At 39.8% G+C, this 15,961-nt stretch overlaps 3 protein-coding genes across 10 annotated transcripts in view; 1 reads left to right on the forward strand and 2 right to left on the reverse strand.

The window, feature by feature from the left end:
- The window catches only part of AASDH (aminoadipate-semialdehyde dehydrogenase), a 34,592-nt gene extending 34,046 nt beyond the window's left edge, over positions 1-546 (reverse strand). For 2 of the 3 annotated variants that reach the window (XM_053940452.1, XM_053940451.1), the window contains exon 1: positions 169-546. In XM_053940452.1, coding sequence (XP_053796427.1) covers positions 169-355 — 187 coding nt within the window. In that variant the 5' untranslated portion in view covers positions 356-546. The remainder of the gene's footprint in view (positions 1-168) is intronic. The other variant, XM_053940450.1, reaches the window with a different exon arrangement.
- Positions 547-2,362: 1,816 nt separating this feature from the next.
- Positions 2,363-15,961, reverse strand: part of PPAT (phosphoribosyl pyrophosphate amidotransferase) — a 43,292-nt gene continuing 29,693 nt past the window's right edge. For 2 of the 3 annotated variants that reach the window (XM_053941253.1, XM_053941254.1), the window contains exons 2-11: positions 12,453-12,519; positions 11,439-11,645; positions 10,768-10,880; positions 10,503-10,648; positions 9,207-9,279; positions 7,760-7,911; positions 6,413-6,540; positions 5,887-6,108; positions 5,015-5,135; positions 2,363-3,777 (exon numbers count right to left, since the gene is read on the reverse strand). In XM_053941253.1, the coding sequence (XP_053797228.1) occupies positions 3,608-3,777; positions 5,015-5,135; positions 5,887-6,108; positions 6,413-6,540; positions 7,760-7,911; positions 9,207-9,279; positions 10,503-10,648; positions 10,768-10,880; positions 11,439-11,645; positions 12,453-12,519 (1,399 nt within the window). In that variant the 3' untranslated portion in view covers positions 2,363-3,607. Of the gene's footprint in view, positions 3,778-5,014; positions 5,136-5,886; positions 6,109-6,412; positions 6,541-7,759; positions 7,912-9,206; positions 9,280-10,502; positions 10,649-10,767; positions 10,881-11,438; positions 11,646-12,452; positions 12,520-14,542; positions 14,646-15,961 lie in introns of those variants that run through there. The other variant, XM_053941255.1, reaches the window with a different exon arrangement.
- PAICS (phosphoribosylaminoimidazole carboxylase and phosphoribosylaminoimidazolesuccinocarboxamide synthase) overlaps positions 14,688-15,961 on the forward strand; it is a 41,526-nt gene continuing 40,252 nt past the window's right edge. The window contains exon 1 of one of the 4 annotated variants that reach the window (XM_053941244.1): positions 14,688-15,231. In XM_053941244.1, the coding sequence (XP_053797219.1) occupies positions 14,844-15,231 (388 nt within the window). In that variant the 5' untranslated portion in view covers positions 14,688-14,843. The remainder of the gene's footprint in view (positions 15,232-15,961) is intronic. The other 3 variants (XM_053941245.1, XM_053941247.1, XM_053941248.1) reach the window with 3 other exon arrangements.

Below are 15,961 nucleotides of genomic sequence, written 5' to 3' on the forward strand. Positions count from 1 at the left end.
TGGAATTGTAAAATAGGAATCCTTCCTTCACAAACAGAAACCCCCAACACGTGAACTTTTGGGGCACTGTGCTTGTGTCCGTTTCTGCCCCGCGAGCCCTCCTGCCAAGCCCGGACCGGTGACCGGACGAATCCAGGCTATGGCCCCCGCTCTCCTCTTTCGGGTTACCCCGTTTCTGCACAGGACAGGCACGGCCCGGCGGCTCCCGGCGCCACTGGGGCTCCGCGCCCCCGGCACCTCCCGGCGCTCCTCGGGATCCCCGTCCGCGGCACTTCCCGGTGTCCTCCTGGCCCCGCCCCAGCCCGCCAGCGGCGGCGCCTCCGATTGGCGGGACGCGATAATGCCGCGCTCTCATTGGCCAGCGGCCGTCGCGCCGTTTGGGTACCCACAAGCAGCGCCTGCTCCGCCAGAGCCATGCGCCATTGCTTCCTGAGGGAAGAGAGAGGGAGAGAGGAACAGCGAGTGCGCCAAAGCCTTCCCCGCTGTCCCCGGCAGACACGGGAAATTGCTAAAAATAAATGCAGATGGCTCGGGGGAAGGGCAGGGTTCCTCCCCCTCACGCTCACAGTTCACTCGTCTCCGTCCCCGTATGTCGGTCCCCCTCCGGCCCAGGTGGTACGGGCCTTCCTGCCGGTGGTACCGCCGTCGGCGGGCGGGCATGTCACGTCCGGGCTGCGGGCGGGAGCTCCGCCCTTCCCGGCGCTGGGAGCGGGAGGATACTGGGCTGTCCCAGGAGCGGCCCCTGCGGCAATCCCTGCGGCCCCTGCAGCCAGCCCGTGCCTGGCGAGCGGCGGCGGCCGGGGCTGGGATTCCCCCGGGATGGGATTTAGGGCCGCCAGCGGGGAGCGAGGGTGAGGGTAGCGGGAGCTGTGCAGGGGGAAGAGGGCACCGGTGCTGCTCTGGGGGCCACGTGCGTGATTTAATGACAAAGTCATAGAACCATGGAATGTTAAGGATTGGAAGGGACCTTAAAAATCTTCTAGTTCCAACACCTGTGAGCAGGGACGCCTTTCACTAGACCAGGTTGCTCAATGACCCATCCAGCCTGACTCTGAGCACTTCACAGGGACTGGGGCTTCCACACCTTCTCTGGGCAAGCTGTGCCAGTGCCTCACCACCCTCACAGTAAATGATTTGCTATGGCTCCGAGGCGCATTCAAGATGTCCTTATTGAATAATAAGCCTCTCTGCATGTTGCCGGTGATGCCTCAGAGGGAGAGAAGAACACCAGTTCACAGCCATTGTTAATGTTTGCATGGGAGAAGTTCCACATCAGCTTTCTACTGTTTGTCACATTCTCTAAGTGATAGTTTGGCACATTGGTAATGGAGCAGAAACAGTTTCACAGTAAAATATTAATGCAAATAGCGACACCTAAAGCCAGAGTTTTCTTCTTCAGCACACTGGTGTGTGTTGACTGTGCGATCGTGTCTAGTAATCTGAAGCATGAATCCATCTGCCAGAATAGAATGGCACTTGAAAAGTATCTTTAACTTAAGATTTTGAGAAATACATAATAAAGATTCAGTATCACAGTGCATCCAAAAATTACAGTGCTCACAGTAGCAGACAAAATTTCATTTGCATAAAGTGGAGGGGGGGAAAGGCAATGGGACTAATTTTTTTTTTTAAATTATGATTCTACAACCCAATGCTCAAATAATATTAGTGATAAAGCAATTATTAGGAGACTTCTAAAGTAGTATTTTGTTGAAAGCACATTAAAAGAGAATTTGCACAAGTTTCATTTCCAGTCCTGCGAATGATTTCAGACAGATATACTTGTTACACTGTGTGTCTAAATGTTTCTCACATATTGTATTTGTATTTGATGTATTTGTAGTCTAAGAGCTCAACTTAGCCCTTCTAAAATTATTTTCTTTTGAGGGTGGGAAATAAGAACAGTGAAAAATGTTCACAACAGTTTTTTCTGTTTTTTTCATACTCCTTCCTAGTTAACCTGGAAGAGGAGGTGGTCAGTGTCCACCCTGTTCTGGTTTTGTTCAATTTACTGTACAGATGAACTGTTATGGTTCTTTTAACAAACGAAACTTGCTAATTAGAAGAGATCCACATACATCTCCCAGTATGCAGATCTAGGTGCTGATGAAGCCCCAAACTCATCACATCTAGGTTCTCCCACAGGTTTGGCTGCAAGTAGGTTCTGATTCCACTGCACAAGTCACAGTCCTGACTTCATTAGAGCATGTGTATTTACATGCTTTTTCAAACTAGGACTTTTCTGTTGTGATTGTCAATGAGGCACAATTGCTACAAATCTCACATAAAACTCCCTTTTGAATTTAATCAGCAATCCTGTAATTCTCGACTATATGGAAAATGATGGGGAAGGAAGAAGCTCTTAAACTTTTCTATTTATTTTTTTTAACAGTGTCACAAACAATTATAAGGCCAAAATACACAATATTAAATAGAAAATCTACAATTAGGTTGCTGGTATTCAGTGAGAAAGACTGAGGTATACAAACTTATTTTAAATTTGTGCGGAAATTTGCAATAGTTATGAAAAGGTGCTTTTCCATTTTCAGCTTGTGGTTCGTTGTCCAAGTGATCTTCCTGTATACCAGTAACTGTAATTGTGACCAATTGAACACAATGCATTTAACAGTTAATGGTTCTTCAGAACAGTTGAATTTTAGAAAACATTACATTTATTCCAACAGCAGTAATGTAGTAAAATAAGACTATGCCCAAAACAACTCATGATCTTCATTTCATATATCATTTTTACTGTTAACTGTGGAAAGTTGGGGATTTTTTTAGTTTACTTTGGATGTTGACAAATGAAAAGTACACTTCAGAAAATGTCAGACTTACCCCCGAGGAAACAAGGCGTAAAACAGAAAAAAGAATGGCAGTGCCAATTATTTTTTTCTTCTTCCACACTATATTGGCAATTGATAGAAGTACACAATGATAATGTAATTACATGAATTTAAAACAGAATTTTGAAGTTACAAAACTAGAGAGCTTTTGGCTGAGCATTTCCCTGAGTCTTCATTCTTAAAAATCATGTTAGACATCATATGCATAGGATCTGTTACAAAGGCCTCAATTAAAAAAGGCTGTATGCAGAAGTTCGATACTTCGATAGTCTTAAAAAGCCTAAGCAACAACTGCTGAGGAAGCAATTTCAGTCTTCAGAATCTGGTATTTTTCCTAAGGAGAAAAGCAAACTTCAGATACTTTTGCACTAAGACTTTGATAATTTGAAGTTACATCATCACACAATTTGTGCTTTGTGAACAAGTCTAATGGAGGAGCTTTTGGGGCAAGACCAAAACAACAAACTTTGGGACTTCTACATAATTAAAAAAACTTTGGTTTTTATAGCATGTGAGAAAACAGAAGGCACAACTGTGCATTGAAACAATATGATTTTGTATTTTAATCTACTTACATTGTTTTTCATCAGCACATCAGACTTTCTGTAAGTCTTTGCTTAAAGATGTGTTTTAGTAACAGTAATTAGTTAGCTGTCATAGGCTTCTGTTTGACCTAAATGCAAGAAGGCTATTTAGCAAGAAGGCATCACTGAAAAAGGTACATTCAACAACATATGAACTGATGTCCATCCACTAAAAGTTCACCATTCTAGCTCAACAGGATAGTCTCCCGTGAGACATGCTGTGCAATGACCAAGCTTTCCAATAAATGCCTTGTGGGTTTTGGGGTTGTTGTCTTGTCTTGCTTTGATGCTTTCTTGCACAGATGATACCAACCCTTCCACAGAAAGATAGACAACACTGTCTGCTCCTAGAGGAAATAAAGGATCATCAGTTAAAGCTACAATATTGTAACAAATGCAATGCTCTTTGGAAATGCAGTCACATTATCATATAGTTTATGAAAGAGAATGACTAAAAAATATTAAGATTGTAGTATGTCTTGCCCTTCTCAAATGCTTTGTGCAGGGAGCAGACTCACTGAAATCCAGACAGAAGGTTCTGCTAGGAACAAATACGTGACACGTAACTGCAAACACAGAAGCAAAGTCCAGAGTGTGTACTAAGACTCCCTGAACTCCCTGTAGTCTCCCAGAGTTAACCTTAGTTCAGGTCTGGAAATAGATGTGTATGTGGCTAGTGCTTCCCAAATCTGAGCACCAAGGACTACCAAGCCTCTCTGGGACCTGGAGGGGGGGAAGACCATCATGTTAAAAAAAATCATTATGCACTTCATGCAAATTTTCTAGCAGTAGGAATGTTTGATAGCCTTTTCATATTGTTAGTTTTCTATCCTTTGCACTAGTGTAGTGAATAATACTTAAAAACGAGATCCTACAAAATATTGAAATATTTTCATACACCTTCACAACAATTTGGGGAAAAAGATTCCATTGCAGTAGACAGTGAAAGTAAATATTTAACATAGGAAATCAGAGTTTACAGTGGAACATAAACTGTCAATCTTCCTTTTGTTCTGCAGCAAACATGACTCAAAATTTCAGAGGGTTTTTAACATTCTTTGGTTTCAAATGTAATTTCCTTCGAAGTGAAATATATAATGCAGTTAAAATTATTTACATAAATGTCAATTTGTAGAAAATTCAGTGGGTGTTTACAAATTCTGAATATATTTTTATGACTATGTCATGCAAGTGAGATATTCATTATAGGACACATTTTCACTACTTATTTGCTTCCTGGTGTTTTGACTGCAGTAGCTTCTTTTTGTCAAGTTTCTCTGAAGGAGCTTTAAGTATTGGAAAGCTTTGTTGTCATACTTTATTTGCAACTTATGCTTATGCAATTATTCTAATACTTTCTATTGTTTTGACAAATACAGCTACCTAACTGTGTTAAAAAAAAATATGTAGCTGAACTGGTATGTTCCATAGAGTACTCACAATGCAGAAACCTAGCTTACCAACCTTACAGTTCTTTAGTCAGTTTTGCCTGGTGCCTTGATATGTTCTGTTTTATTTTGAAATAGATTATAAAATACAGTTGACAACTCTTACAAGAGGAAAAAAAAAGTAAGTAGTATTTACCTATATAGTTTGCAAGATCATGAAATTCAGGTCTGTTGGCAATGAGTTCTTCTTTAGTTGGAATGTTTATTCCCATGTAACAAGGAAATCTTATAGGAGGTGAAGCTACACGGATGTGCACCTGAATAAAAATAGTTTCAAAACAGGCTGATGTAAGTTGATGGTCAGCAGATGGTAAGAGCAGAGTCTCAATTCTACATAGTGATAATGAACAGAACACAGCACTGCACAGAAATTATTGAGGGGTTAAAAATAAGATAAAGTTTTTATCAGATGCCAACACAGCAGGAGAAGGTAAGACAGTTTTAGAACTTTTTTTTTTACAGTATTTCCTAATGTTCTTAGAAGGTTCCATCCTGATTTTACTTCTGTGGTGTTCAGTTCTTGATAAACAAGTTTCAGCTTACAAAATCAAACATTATACAGGACATTTTTGCTCCAGTGACTGACTTGCACACTGTTTTTGCTTTAAAAAAATCTTTATCAATTAAAAAAAATGGTGTTCCAGTGACTTAAGATATGTGATATTTACAGCAGTATATGGTTGTATTCTTTGCACTTCTACAGGTCACATGGAATACTTGGTTTTCTGATCTTAACTGATTTGTATTGCATTCTTTTTTTATTTGCCAGATAGTGCTTTGTAAGCAGAGACCTGTTCTGTCACCTCAATCACCCAAAAGTCACACTCATACAAAAGAACCTTCTTAACCTATCTTCACAAAAAAACACACAGTAGCCATTGGTTTTTTCCACATTTGCCCTTTTAAGTAAGGCAACAATGTACAGTAAAATGAAGACAAGCCCCTCCGCTTTAATCTCCCATCAACTTCTATTTACATCTGTATTGTACTGACTTAAAATAAACTTACCTCTTTGGCTCCTGATTCTCTCAGTAGTTTTATTATGGGTGAAATAGTATTGCCTCTCACAATTGAATCATCAATGATAACAACTCGTTTGCCTTTAAAATTATCAGACAGAACACCAAACTTCTTTGCAACACCAAGTTGCCGTAACCTCATATTTGGCTGGATAAATGTTCTCCCTACATATCGATTTTTACAGAGTACTTCAACATATGGTAATCCACACTGCAAACAGAAGACAGTTAAACAGAATTAATATAGAAGGACTTGTTAGTCTCAGTTACTGTTTTTTAAAGTGACCTTACGACTTAGTATGACTTCACAGTAACCAAAAAATGTTTAAATACTGTAATATAGAGGAATAATGAGAGAAAAAACAAGGCAGGGGACTCAACAGGAGTAGCCTATGTACTGAAGATATAGAGCTTTATCAATATGCAACTCTAACAGCCCACATCATTATAGTCCATTACAAAAAGAGATGTATATAAATATGCTTTGGGGAAAAAAAGAGCAAGGTAACATATACCTTTTGAGCATAACCAAGAGCTGCTGGGGTTGCAGACTCTGGAACAGTGCTGACCAGGTCTGCCTCCACAGGTGCTTCAATAGCAAGCTGCTGCCCACATCTTTTGCGGACTGAATATACCATCTGACCTATGAACAGAAAGAAGTGGTTTTCTTGGTATGCATGATTCACATTTCCTCTCAGTTTTCTGTATTAATTTCTGTGTCAAGTTGTAGGCATATAAGTCAGTCAGAAAAGTTCCAGAACTAATAAGCAATTACTTGCATAAGGTCATTTTTTATTTCCTTCCATAATGTCACATTCTAACATTCACATTCATATCACTACATAGATAACTAAAATCCAGTTTGCCCTAATTGAGTAACTAACTAAAGGTCCTGTGGATGTTACAAAATCTATCTGCAGGAGGAAAGAAATAGAAATTATGCCTGCCTGTTCAAAACGTGCATATTCTATTTTTAGACTGCTTTTTCCAACAGACAAAATTTATGCAATCTTTCTGTCTGCTTCTGCCCACTTACTGACTTTGAATCTGTTGGCAAAATTCACCCTGAATTTAGTAAGGGGATAAGGGGACTCAGACAATCTTGTAAGGTCCTAAAATCTTGCAACATGGGAAAGAACTGGAAGTATTGTGATGAGATGAGGCATAGCTTTCATACATACAGCAGCAGTACCAAGGAATGTGAGAAGTAAGGATACTGAAGGGTAAGGTGATCGTGAAAGAAAATGAATTTGGGGTGAAACTGGCTTTATAAGGGTGGGGAATTGTACTGGATCAATGGATAGCATGTTCCTAAAAAGCAATGAAGAGTTATTTGCCAGATATGAGAATCCTGGCTAGTATTTTGAGGGCTTCTATTGAAATAATAGTAAAAGCATTACACTGACAATGCCAAGTACTTAGATAATGCATAGATTTACGAGTTAAATTACAAGCATCTTCCTGAAATGACACTTTTTGCAAAGAAAAATATCAAAATAAAGTTATTTTCTAAATCCTATTTCACCAGTCTAATTTTTAAAATGTTTCCCAAGAACCAATAAAGTTCCTTTCTTCACTCTCTCACTTTTAAAAGATATTTCATCTACCTTAATCATGTTTGTGGCCCTTTTCATCCCTCCCATAGGAGTATGCAGGCAGCCTATCTGAGGCTGTATCCACATCCAGAAACAGGAAGGTGATGTTACACACTCTTCCTGATGAGCTCTGACAGCCCATTCTGTCCCAGCTGTGCTCTGTAAGCTTATATCCAGTGGTACTCTACTATGATCCCAGAGTCACCGTGCTCCAGGGAAACATATTGCACTATTTAGGGAGGAGCTCTGTAGGTAACATTTTTGTACCTTCAAAAATACTGTCTGGTCTTGCAAAATAAACATATTCAAAGATGCAGAATGCTGACGGATCTCCTTCAGATCTTCGTACAACATCCAGTGTCTGGACATCATGTCTGGATATTTTCACAATCTCTCCAGGAAGGACCTCCCGATAGTACCTTGAAAAAGAAATACAGAGAAGTTAGAAATGTCCTGAAGCTGGATGATAATTCTGAAGTACAAACAAGAGTCAACTGACAGAGAAAAATGTTTTAGAACATCCTAACATGACAACTTGTTTCTATCTTAGGGTTTGACCTAGACCATTTTAAGACCAACATGCTAAGACAACTGACCCTTACTAAAACAGTCTGAATTAATATCCAAAAGCTATAAACTAAATAAAAATACTAAACTTGGTACCAGAGAATTATGGTACTTGTCCTGTGTGTCAGACATACTGTCTTGAGATTGAATATATTTTAAAAATATAGTCCTGTATCAATACTAGAGAACTTTTCTATGAAAGCTAATAAACCTTACAGTGCAATATAAGAAATATAATCGAGAATAGAAGTGGTACCCAAAATAATCCTGGCTCACAAGCCAAATCTAGAGAAATATCTGTCTAGAGATGACAGATAGCTACCCCCAAATGACATAAAGCTGACTAGAAATGTACCTTCTATTTCTAAAATCTGCAGAAGTATGGAATAGTTACGGTTAAGTATGGAATAGTTTAGTATTAAAGGAATGTTAAAGTGTTTAACCTTATTAAACATTTTTCTAGATTCTTTAGTGAGTCCTCAGGTGGCTATTCTAACATCTAAATCTATCCCAAAATACTGAAGTACTCTGGAGATACAAATCAGAGGTGAGCAAATCTGTTTATTCACTGGTCAGATACTAGCAGTAGCAGGCAGCACTAGCTACAGAAGTTTAGACAAAATTGCTTTATTGAAAACACACAGGATTCAGCTGATTGTCCCACATAGTGAGCTTTTCTTAACAGAAATTTCAAGGAAGTTTCAGAAAATAGTTAATTTTTTTTCTAACAAGGAGGCCAGTTTACCAGACAGCATATGCTACAACTCAGGTTATTTCAGCCTGTGAACTACCAGTGTATCTTTTCTGTAGATGAAGAATTACTTTGTAATGCAACTATGCTGCTGAAAATGAGGGTAAAATGAATAAGTTATATGGGTAACCAGGTATAATGCAACAAGTAAGAGGCATTTACTTTGTGATAGTAGTTGTCTTTACTGTTACTTTCTGCACATAAAATTCTTTTTTTACAATCATCTGTTTGAGAAAATAAACTGGCAAAAACCAGGACCAGCAAAAACATCCTCCACAGCAAACTAAACCTTGGTGTCTTTCATGTTGTCATTACGATATTTGGCAACTTGGGATTTAATGTTTAATCACTGCCTAAGGAAGAGTTTTCAGATAAAGTAAGAATCAGGCCACTTACTCTGCACCAATAGACAAAAAGCTGCAGGACTCAGAAGAGACAACCCATCCTTCTGTTTCAGTGTTATCTTTTCCTGAAGTAAAAGATTTTGGTTAGAGTTCCCAGTTTTTGCTACTATGACCCCCCACTATCACATTTTTGCTGCAGTATCTGGCTTGCTATGGTTTCCAAGTGTGCAATTAAAGACTATTGTAATTTCTAACTAAAATGTATAGCATTCCACTGTTTCCGCCTTTCTATTATTTAAAAAGTCCCAAACAAATCCACAAAAACAAACATCATAACCCTATTCTAGGCAGAAGTGGAAGTAACAGCATCGTATTCACAGCTCATTAAGAGAAACAGTTCAGGTAATTACCTTTGTTATCCCTGCACTATTTCAAACTTTTCAAATTCTAGTTCAGTGACTTCAGATAGACATAATTACTTTTGTTCACACAAGAAACTCCTTACTTTTCCTATGTTAAATAGGTTGATAGAGAGATGCTTTTGATTACAAGGGACGCTGGATTGAATTACAATGAGAGTTTTGAGAGTCAAAACCATAGGAAAGATATAATTGTGTCACACAGGGTAGGAATGTCTGTATGCTTTAAAAAATATTGGTAATTTTTCTTGTGGTTAAAATGACTCAGTTTTCTGAAGATATTTACTACTTTGCCTTTGAATTATTTTAGTTTTAAACAAGTGAAGATATTTTAATCTCACTTAACGGAAAATTGTTGATTTGCAGGCTGAATAGGAACACAAGGAATTTTTCCCATAAACTGCTGTGTAATGGTCCAGTCACTACATGTGACTGGGTTGCTTGGAATTCAGAGATACATTGCAAGTAATCCAGCACATTACTATAGGTGAGTGAAAAGAGGAAGAAACCAGACTTGTTTCTAGACATTGTCCTGAGAAATTGATTTTAAGTGGCCTGGCTTGAGCAGGAGATTTGGACCAATGACCTTCAGAGCTCCCTTCTAACTCAACACCTCTGTGATTCTGTTCATCCCTGCTTTCCTGTTTAAGCAATGAGAATTATTTAAATTGCATTATAGTTGGCATGCCTAATTGTGGCTATCATTAGGCCACTATGATTCCCTGTATCTAAAAATGGAATTTTGCACACTACTTATAGGTGACTTTTTTCTTACCAAATTTTTTTGTTTTGGTTTTTCAAAACTGATTTCTGCATCACATACTCCTACTTACACCTCAGTAAGTGTAGCTTTATTTACTTATATCAGTGATTTCAAGCACACACTATGCATATGGAGATTCATACATATATATATATATATAGTTTACCTTTTCCATTCATGTCCCCTACTGGAATAAGGCGACCAATGCAGAGAGGGCGATTCCCATACGGATCACGTACTGCATAGATTATGTCTTTATGCATAATTAGCAATGAATATGAAGTTGGAGTTTCCTTCATTAAGTTTTTTATTCTGGAATGAGACATAGGTGAACATAACCGTGTGCCACATGAACAGCTGTGTGCATTTACAGCTGCACATCATGCCGAGGTGCAATGGCTGGTGTTGATTGTGAAGCCCGTGCTCCTCACCTTGCCACCCAGTCGGCCGTATCGTCGTTTTCCAGTGGAGGTGTGAAAGCCAGCAGCTGGGTGATCAGTTCACTGTCAGAACTGGTCGACAATCCCACACCATGCCGCATAAGCTTTTAAGACACAAGCCAAAAGTGTTACCAGCATTAAAAAAACAATCTTGCATCACACTGCTCAGATTTGAACCTAACACCTTGGTGCAATGAACAAACGTTTCACAGTGCTTCAGGTGATCACAGCATTAATAATGCAAAATTTCTTCTAACAAACCAACTATGTAAAATGAGGTCAGACAATCTTCTATGCTAGCACTACAGTTTTCCTTTTTTCTCTCATTCCTTTGCTCCGCATGCAACCAAAAGTAATGCCACCAATATTCAGGGCACAAATTCATGTTTGGGTGATTTAATTAGCTTTGTGCATGTTCTGGGAAGAGAGTTAAAATATAGAGGACAAAATATGAAATTGCCTATAATAGATCCAGAAAGAGATATCAAGGCAGAATCCCCTTCACAGGATTTTTTCCCCCCAAAGTGATTTATTTTCTTTAGGGGGCTCTTTCATAACCCAAAACAGTTTGGTATTATGGAAAAGTCACAGCAGCCATATTGCTCATTTCTGCCTCACACTCAGAAAGAAACAATGCCAGAGCTCCCAAAGGAGGTACTAACCTTCCTTCTGAGACGTGCAGCATTTGTTAGCTCCCCATTGTGTGCCACAGCGATCTTCCCATGAAGAGTCTCTACAACAAAAGGCTGGCAGTTCTGAAGCTCAGAAATTCCTGAGGTGGAGTACCTTGTGTGTCCAATACCAAGGTTTGAAGGGTACAGCTTCTTCAGGCTGTCTGCACCAAAGACGTGATTTATAAGACCCATTCCCTTTGGGAGAAAAAAGAAAAAAAATATTCTGTTGGTTTTATTTTCCTGCTGACTTTCTAAGTTCTTCTGCTTAATGCTGATATAGTATTAACGGAACTTTAAGAAAAAGGCAAATAACCTGAAAGATATGGGAAAGAAAGAAACTGAGTAGGTCACAGTGCTATATCACATCCCTTTAGTCCTGTTTTTAAATAAAGCGATCTACATTTTTGTGCTGAGGATTTTCATGGAACAATCTATTCCCTGACTAAAAATAGATACTTTTAAGGCTGTGGTCATTACGTGTCTTGTAACATCCCCCATGATTCTTTCAGTGTGAGAAAGTCTGTGTGACCTTCTCAGGCCTCTATTCTGTCTTAGATTGTTTATTGCTACCTATGGGTAAAGTAGTTGCCACTTCCTTGAGTCTCACTAGTGTAAGATTTAGTCATCCATCTTCTTGTGCACAGTCTGTGATAGTATTTTTTTTTCTTTTTGAGATCAAGAAGAGCATCAATTCTCTTCCAAATCTGCAGAGTTAACACCTGAGGTGCAGGGTGACTTTGGTAAAAAGTTTTTGTGACATCATTAGCATGCTCTGGGTAACTTCTGTGTGTCTGCCACTGTATGCACAGAAACACCTATCAGGACAACGCTGGCAGGTTTGTTTTAAACATACACTCAAGACAGGTAACAAAACGAGATACTCTGACAAAATCAAAATAGCCCATCAAGCATGTTACTTTTTCTCTAACTACACTGCTTCTTAGCAGAAACTAACTTACATGCATCTCACTTAAGAATACAAAGCATTTATTTGCATTTTACCTTGTGCACTTTGAATGCCTGGGATGACTCGCCATCACTTGTCACAATTCCAGCGCTCTCCTGGCCCCTATGGACAAAATAAAATTAAAATAAAGCACTGACATGATTATGAAACACTTTAACATGCAATGGATAGATTTTTTTTTAATGGCATTTTAATGTAGGCTTATTTGTTGTTTTATTTTACAGACTTATAATTGTTGTGTTAATTGCAGGTTTCTTGCCTGTGTTATGCTTTATTTCAAGACAGTCACATAAGGTTTGTGCCTAAGTCCACTAAATTCAGTGGGAATCTTTCCACCAATAAGTACTGGCTCAGGCTCTTAATGGACTTCAATTTCAGTATGGGCATCATGTAAAAACAGATGCTTAATTGGAAAAAGCCATTTTTAGAAGCATAATGGTCTAGACGACAGTACTAGGTTCTGTAGTACTATTCTATTTCTGCTTTGGATTGTGAGATGTTATTAAAAACTGATGGTGCTGCTTAGGAGAATGGATTGTCTTTTCCACTGATCACCTATGCAGAAGCTTTTGCATTTTTGCACTTAGGCAGACAAGCTAGCATTTACACCTCTAAAAGCTACACAGACCCTCTGATGAAAGCATCTGAGTGCATAAACCTAATGTTGGGCATCTCAGATTCTGAACTCAGGCAAAATAAGTCTGATGTCCAAGTGTCACTGCAAATGGAAATACTTCTCTTAAGTACATCAGCCTTGGGCTGGCAGCTGTGCTTTGTTGAGCAGAAGAGCTGATTCAGCTGAAATACGTGTGCTTTCCCTGTCCTTCTGCCTGTCTTCCCCAGCCCTTCCCCCTGCTGGCTCCCCTGGGTGTACGCCAGATCCCCTGATGCTGCCCTGCCCAAGGCAGGCAGAACACTGCCTGCCCACAGTTTGTAATCCAGTCCTTATCCATTGAAAAGGTCTGCTTTGCAAACTGTATTTTTTTTTTTTTTGGTGGGTAACAGTGCAGGCTGCTCCATCTCCCTTTAGAAGACTTCCTGAAATAAGGCAGTGTTGCCTTTTTTCAACAAAACTGTTGCTATATGCCTGCCTGTGCCTGTAATACTCATCAGGACTTTGGTGGATGGGTGAGCTCCTGCCCACCCTCATATATAATAATGTCTGAATAGGAAAGATGTTTTTCTTAAAAAGTGAAAGACAATTAATGCCCTATTTGTGCATTGGACAGGTTTAACTCAGTTGAAGTCACTGGAATTATTTATTACAAGTAACAATAGAATTGGGCACAAAAATCAATAGAATGGATGCTAATCTACAACTGACTCATTACCAATTTTCTCCAATTCATAAAATTCCTTTATTTGTTATTAGTCCCAGTTGGATGTAAAGCAAACATTTTGAAGAATACTTGCTTACAGAAAGCAAAGCAAACCAAACTTCCCACATATCTGAACAAATTTACCCTGTTAGTGACACAGTTCTTCAAAGAAAATATTCAGAGATGAGGACATTCTTTAAGCCATTTACTTTAACTCAGGAAGATGTTCTATCTATAAACACAAAGACTTGTAGTAAGTCTTACGGGTTGATGCATTGCATTCAGCAACTTGTAATTGCAATGTTAATATTACAGGAAATTTCCATTTTAATACTGTCATGGTCTTTTTAAATAGTAACAAAATCACTAGGAAGAGGGAAACAGACACCCCAAGGAAGGCCCTGGTCAAGGCGTTGGATTACATCTTTCACTTAGCACTGACAAAAGGCATGGCATCTCAGTGTCATACCACAATGCTTGCACCACATTACCAGCTGAGCCAGACTTGAAGTATGCCAGCTTTTATTAAACCATCATCAATATATAAAACGTGTCTCTACGGCCCGCAGTTCAGAGGCAAACAGCGCACAGAGACGTGAAGATGTAGGGCAGGACGATCCTAAACGCGACCCTTGTGGCGAAGGCTCGGTCCCGCGGCCGTGCCCCCTCCGGAGCAGGGGCTGCCCGGGGCCTCCCCGCAGAGACCAGGCCACAAGGGGTGTGTGTGTGACGTTGCTTTGTTTGATTGGGTTTGGGTTTTTTTTTTTAAGGAACGAAACAGACTCTTTTTGCCTCTTTTCTCATACCCTGGTGTCTCCACTGACTCCCGAAGAAGAGTCACAGCAGTCAGCCCCGGCCCGGCCTGGCTCGGCCCGGCTCGGCCCGGCCGAGGTCTCCCCTCCCCACCGGCGGAGCCGCTTCCCTCGCCCGGCCCCAGCGCCGAGCCCGCTTATTTGGCAGTGTCTCAAGTTACTCCCCTCAGGCAGCTTGAGCCAGTAAAACTAGATCCTTTCATCTCCGCGGAGCTTACTGACAACCAGCCGTCTGGTTTCCTAGGAAACAAAATCTTGGCTAGAAATAGTGAATCATTTCCAGGTCACTTTCAACATGGAGAGTGGAGCAGGGAAGCACTGGACTGAGGAGGAGGTTAAAGCCTTGTTAAGCGTCTGGTCAGAAAAAAATATCAGAAAGCAACTGCACGGCACCCTGAGGAATAAAGGAATATTTATCTACATTGCTAAAAGGTTGCAGGAGTTGGGAGTGTGCAGGGACTGGAAACAGTGCCGTGCAAAGTACAAAAACCTGAAGTACGAATACAGAACGGTTAAATATGCCCACAACTCTGGGGATGTCACTAAAACCATGAAGTTTTTCCATGATCTGGATGCTATATTGCGATATGAGCCTGTCACACAATTAGCAGCAGAAGAAAACGGCAGGTGTTCTGCGACTGAGACGCAGCTGAACACAAGCCCCACAACAGACAGCACGCAAGGTAAAAAAAAATTTTTGCTTCTATTTTTCTCTCTTTGCTTAAAACCCAAAGGGAACAAAACCGAAGTCCGACTTGGCTGGCGCTGGAGCGGAGGCTGCTCAGCGCCGGCAGCGCTGTTAGAAGTGACTGGATGCACGCCTCGTGCAGGGGAATAAAATGTTAGCACCCACCAGTGTCGAAGTCTGTAAATACAGCGTAATTCCAGCAAAATTATGCTAACTGCCTGTATTGCAGCCTCGGTGAGTACTTGCTAGTGTCCAGGCTCCTGCACGGGGTGGAAATGCTAAATTAAAATAAGCTGCTTTCTTTCCCTTTGCCTTTCATTTGCAGTACTTTGGAAGCAGATTTTGTAGAGCTCCAATTCAGATGTAAACGTAAAGAAAAAGAAAAGGTTGAAACTGTCAGGGTGTTGTAAAAATTGTTCTTTGTTGCGATACAAATTTAGGATTTTTATTCTTATTTCTCATTTATATATCAGCTTGATATTTAGATGTGATGACAAGGTAAATTATTCTATAAGCAGTTTTACTTAAAATATTCAAGAAACACATGCATAATAATATCTCATTAAAAACTCTAGTTTAGCAGTGAAAGTAAAAATTATCATATTTATCAGACTGTTTTGCGGCAGACCAAGTTAATACAGCTGCCTTTATTCTGAAGTGGGTTTTACTAAATTATTTGCATCTCTTGTTTTATTCAACCTTCTCTACATATGTATTTGAGCTCT

This window comes from Vidua chalybeata, chromosome 4 (assembly GCF_026979565.1).
Source record: "Vidua chalybeata isolate OUT-0048 chromosome 4, bVidCha1 merged haplotype, whole genome shotgun sequence".
Classification (NCBI taxonomy): domain Eukaryota; kingdom Metazoa; phylum Chordata; class Aves; order Passeriformes; family Viduidae; genus Vidua; species Vidua chalybeata.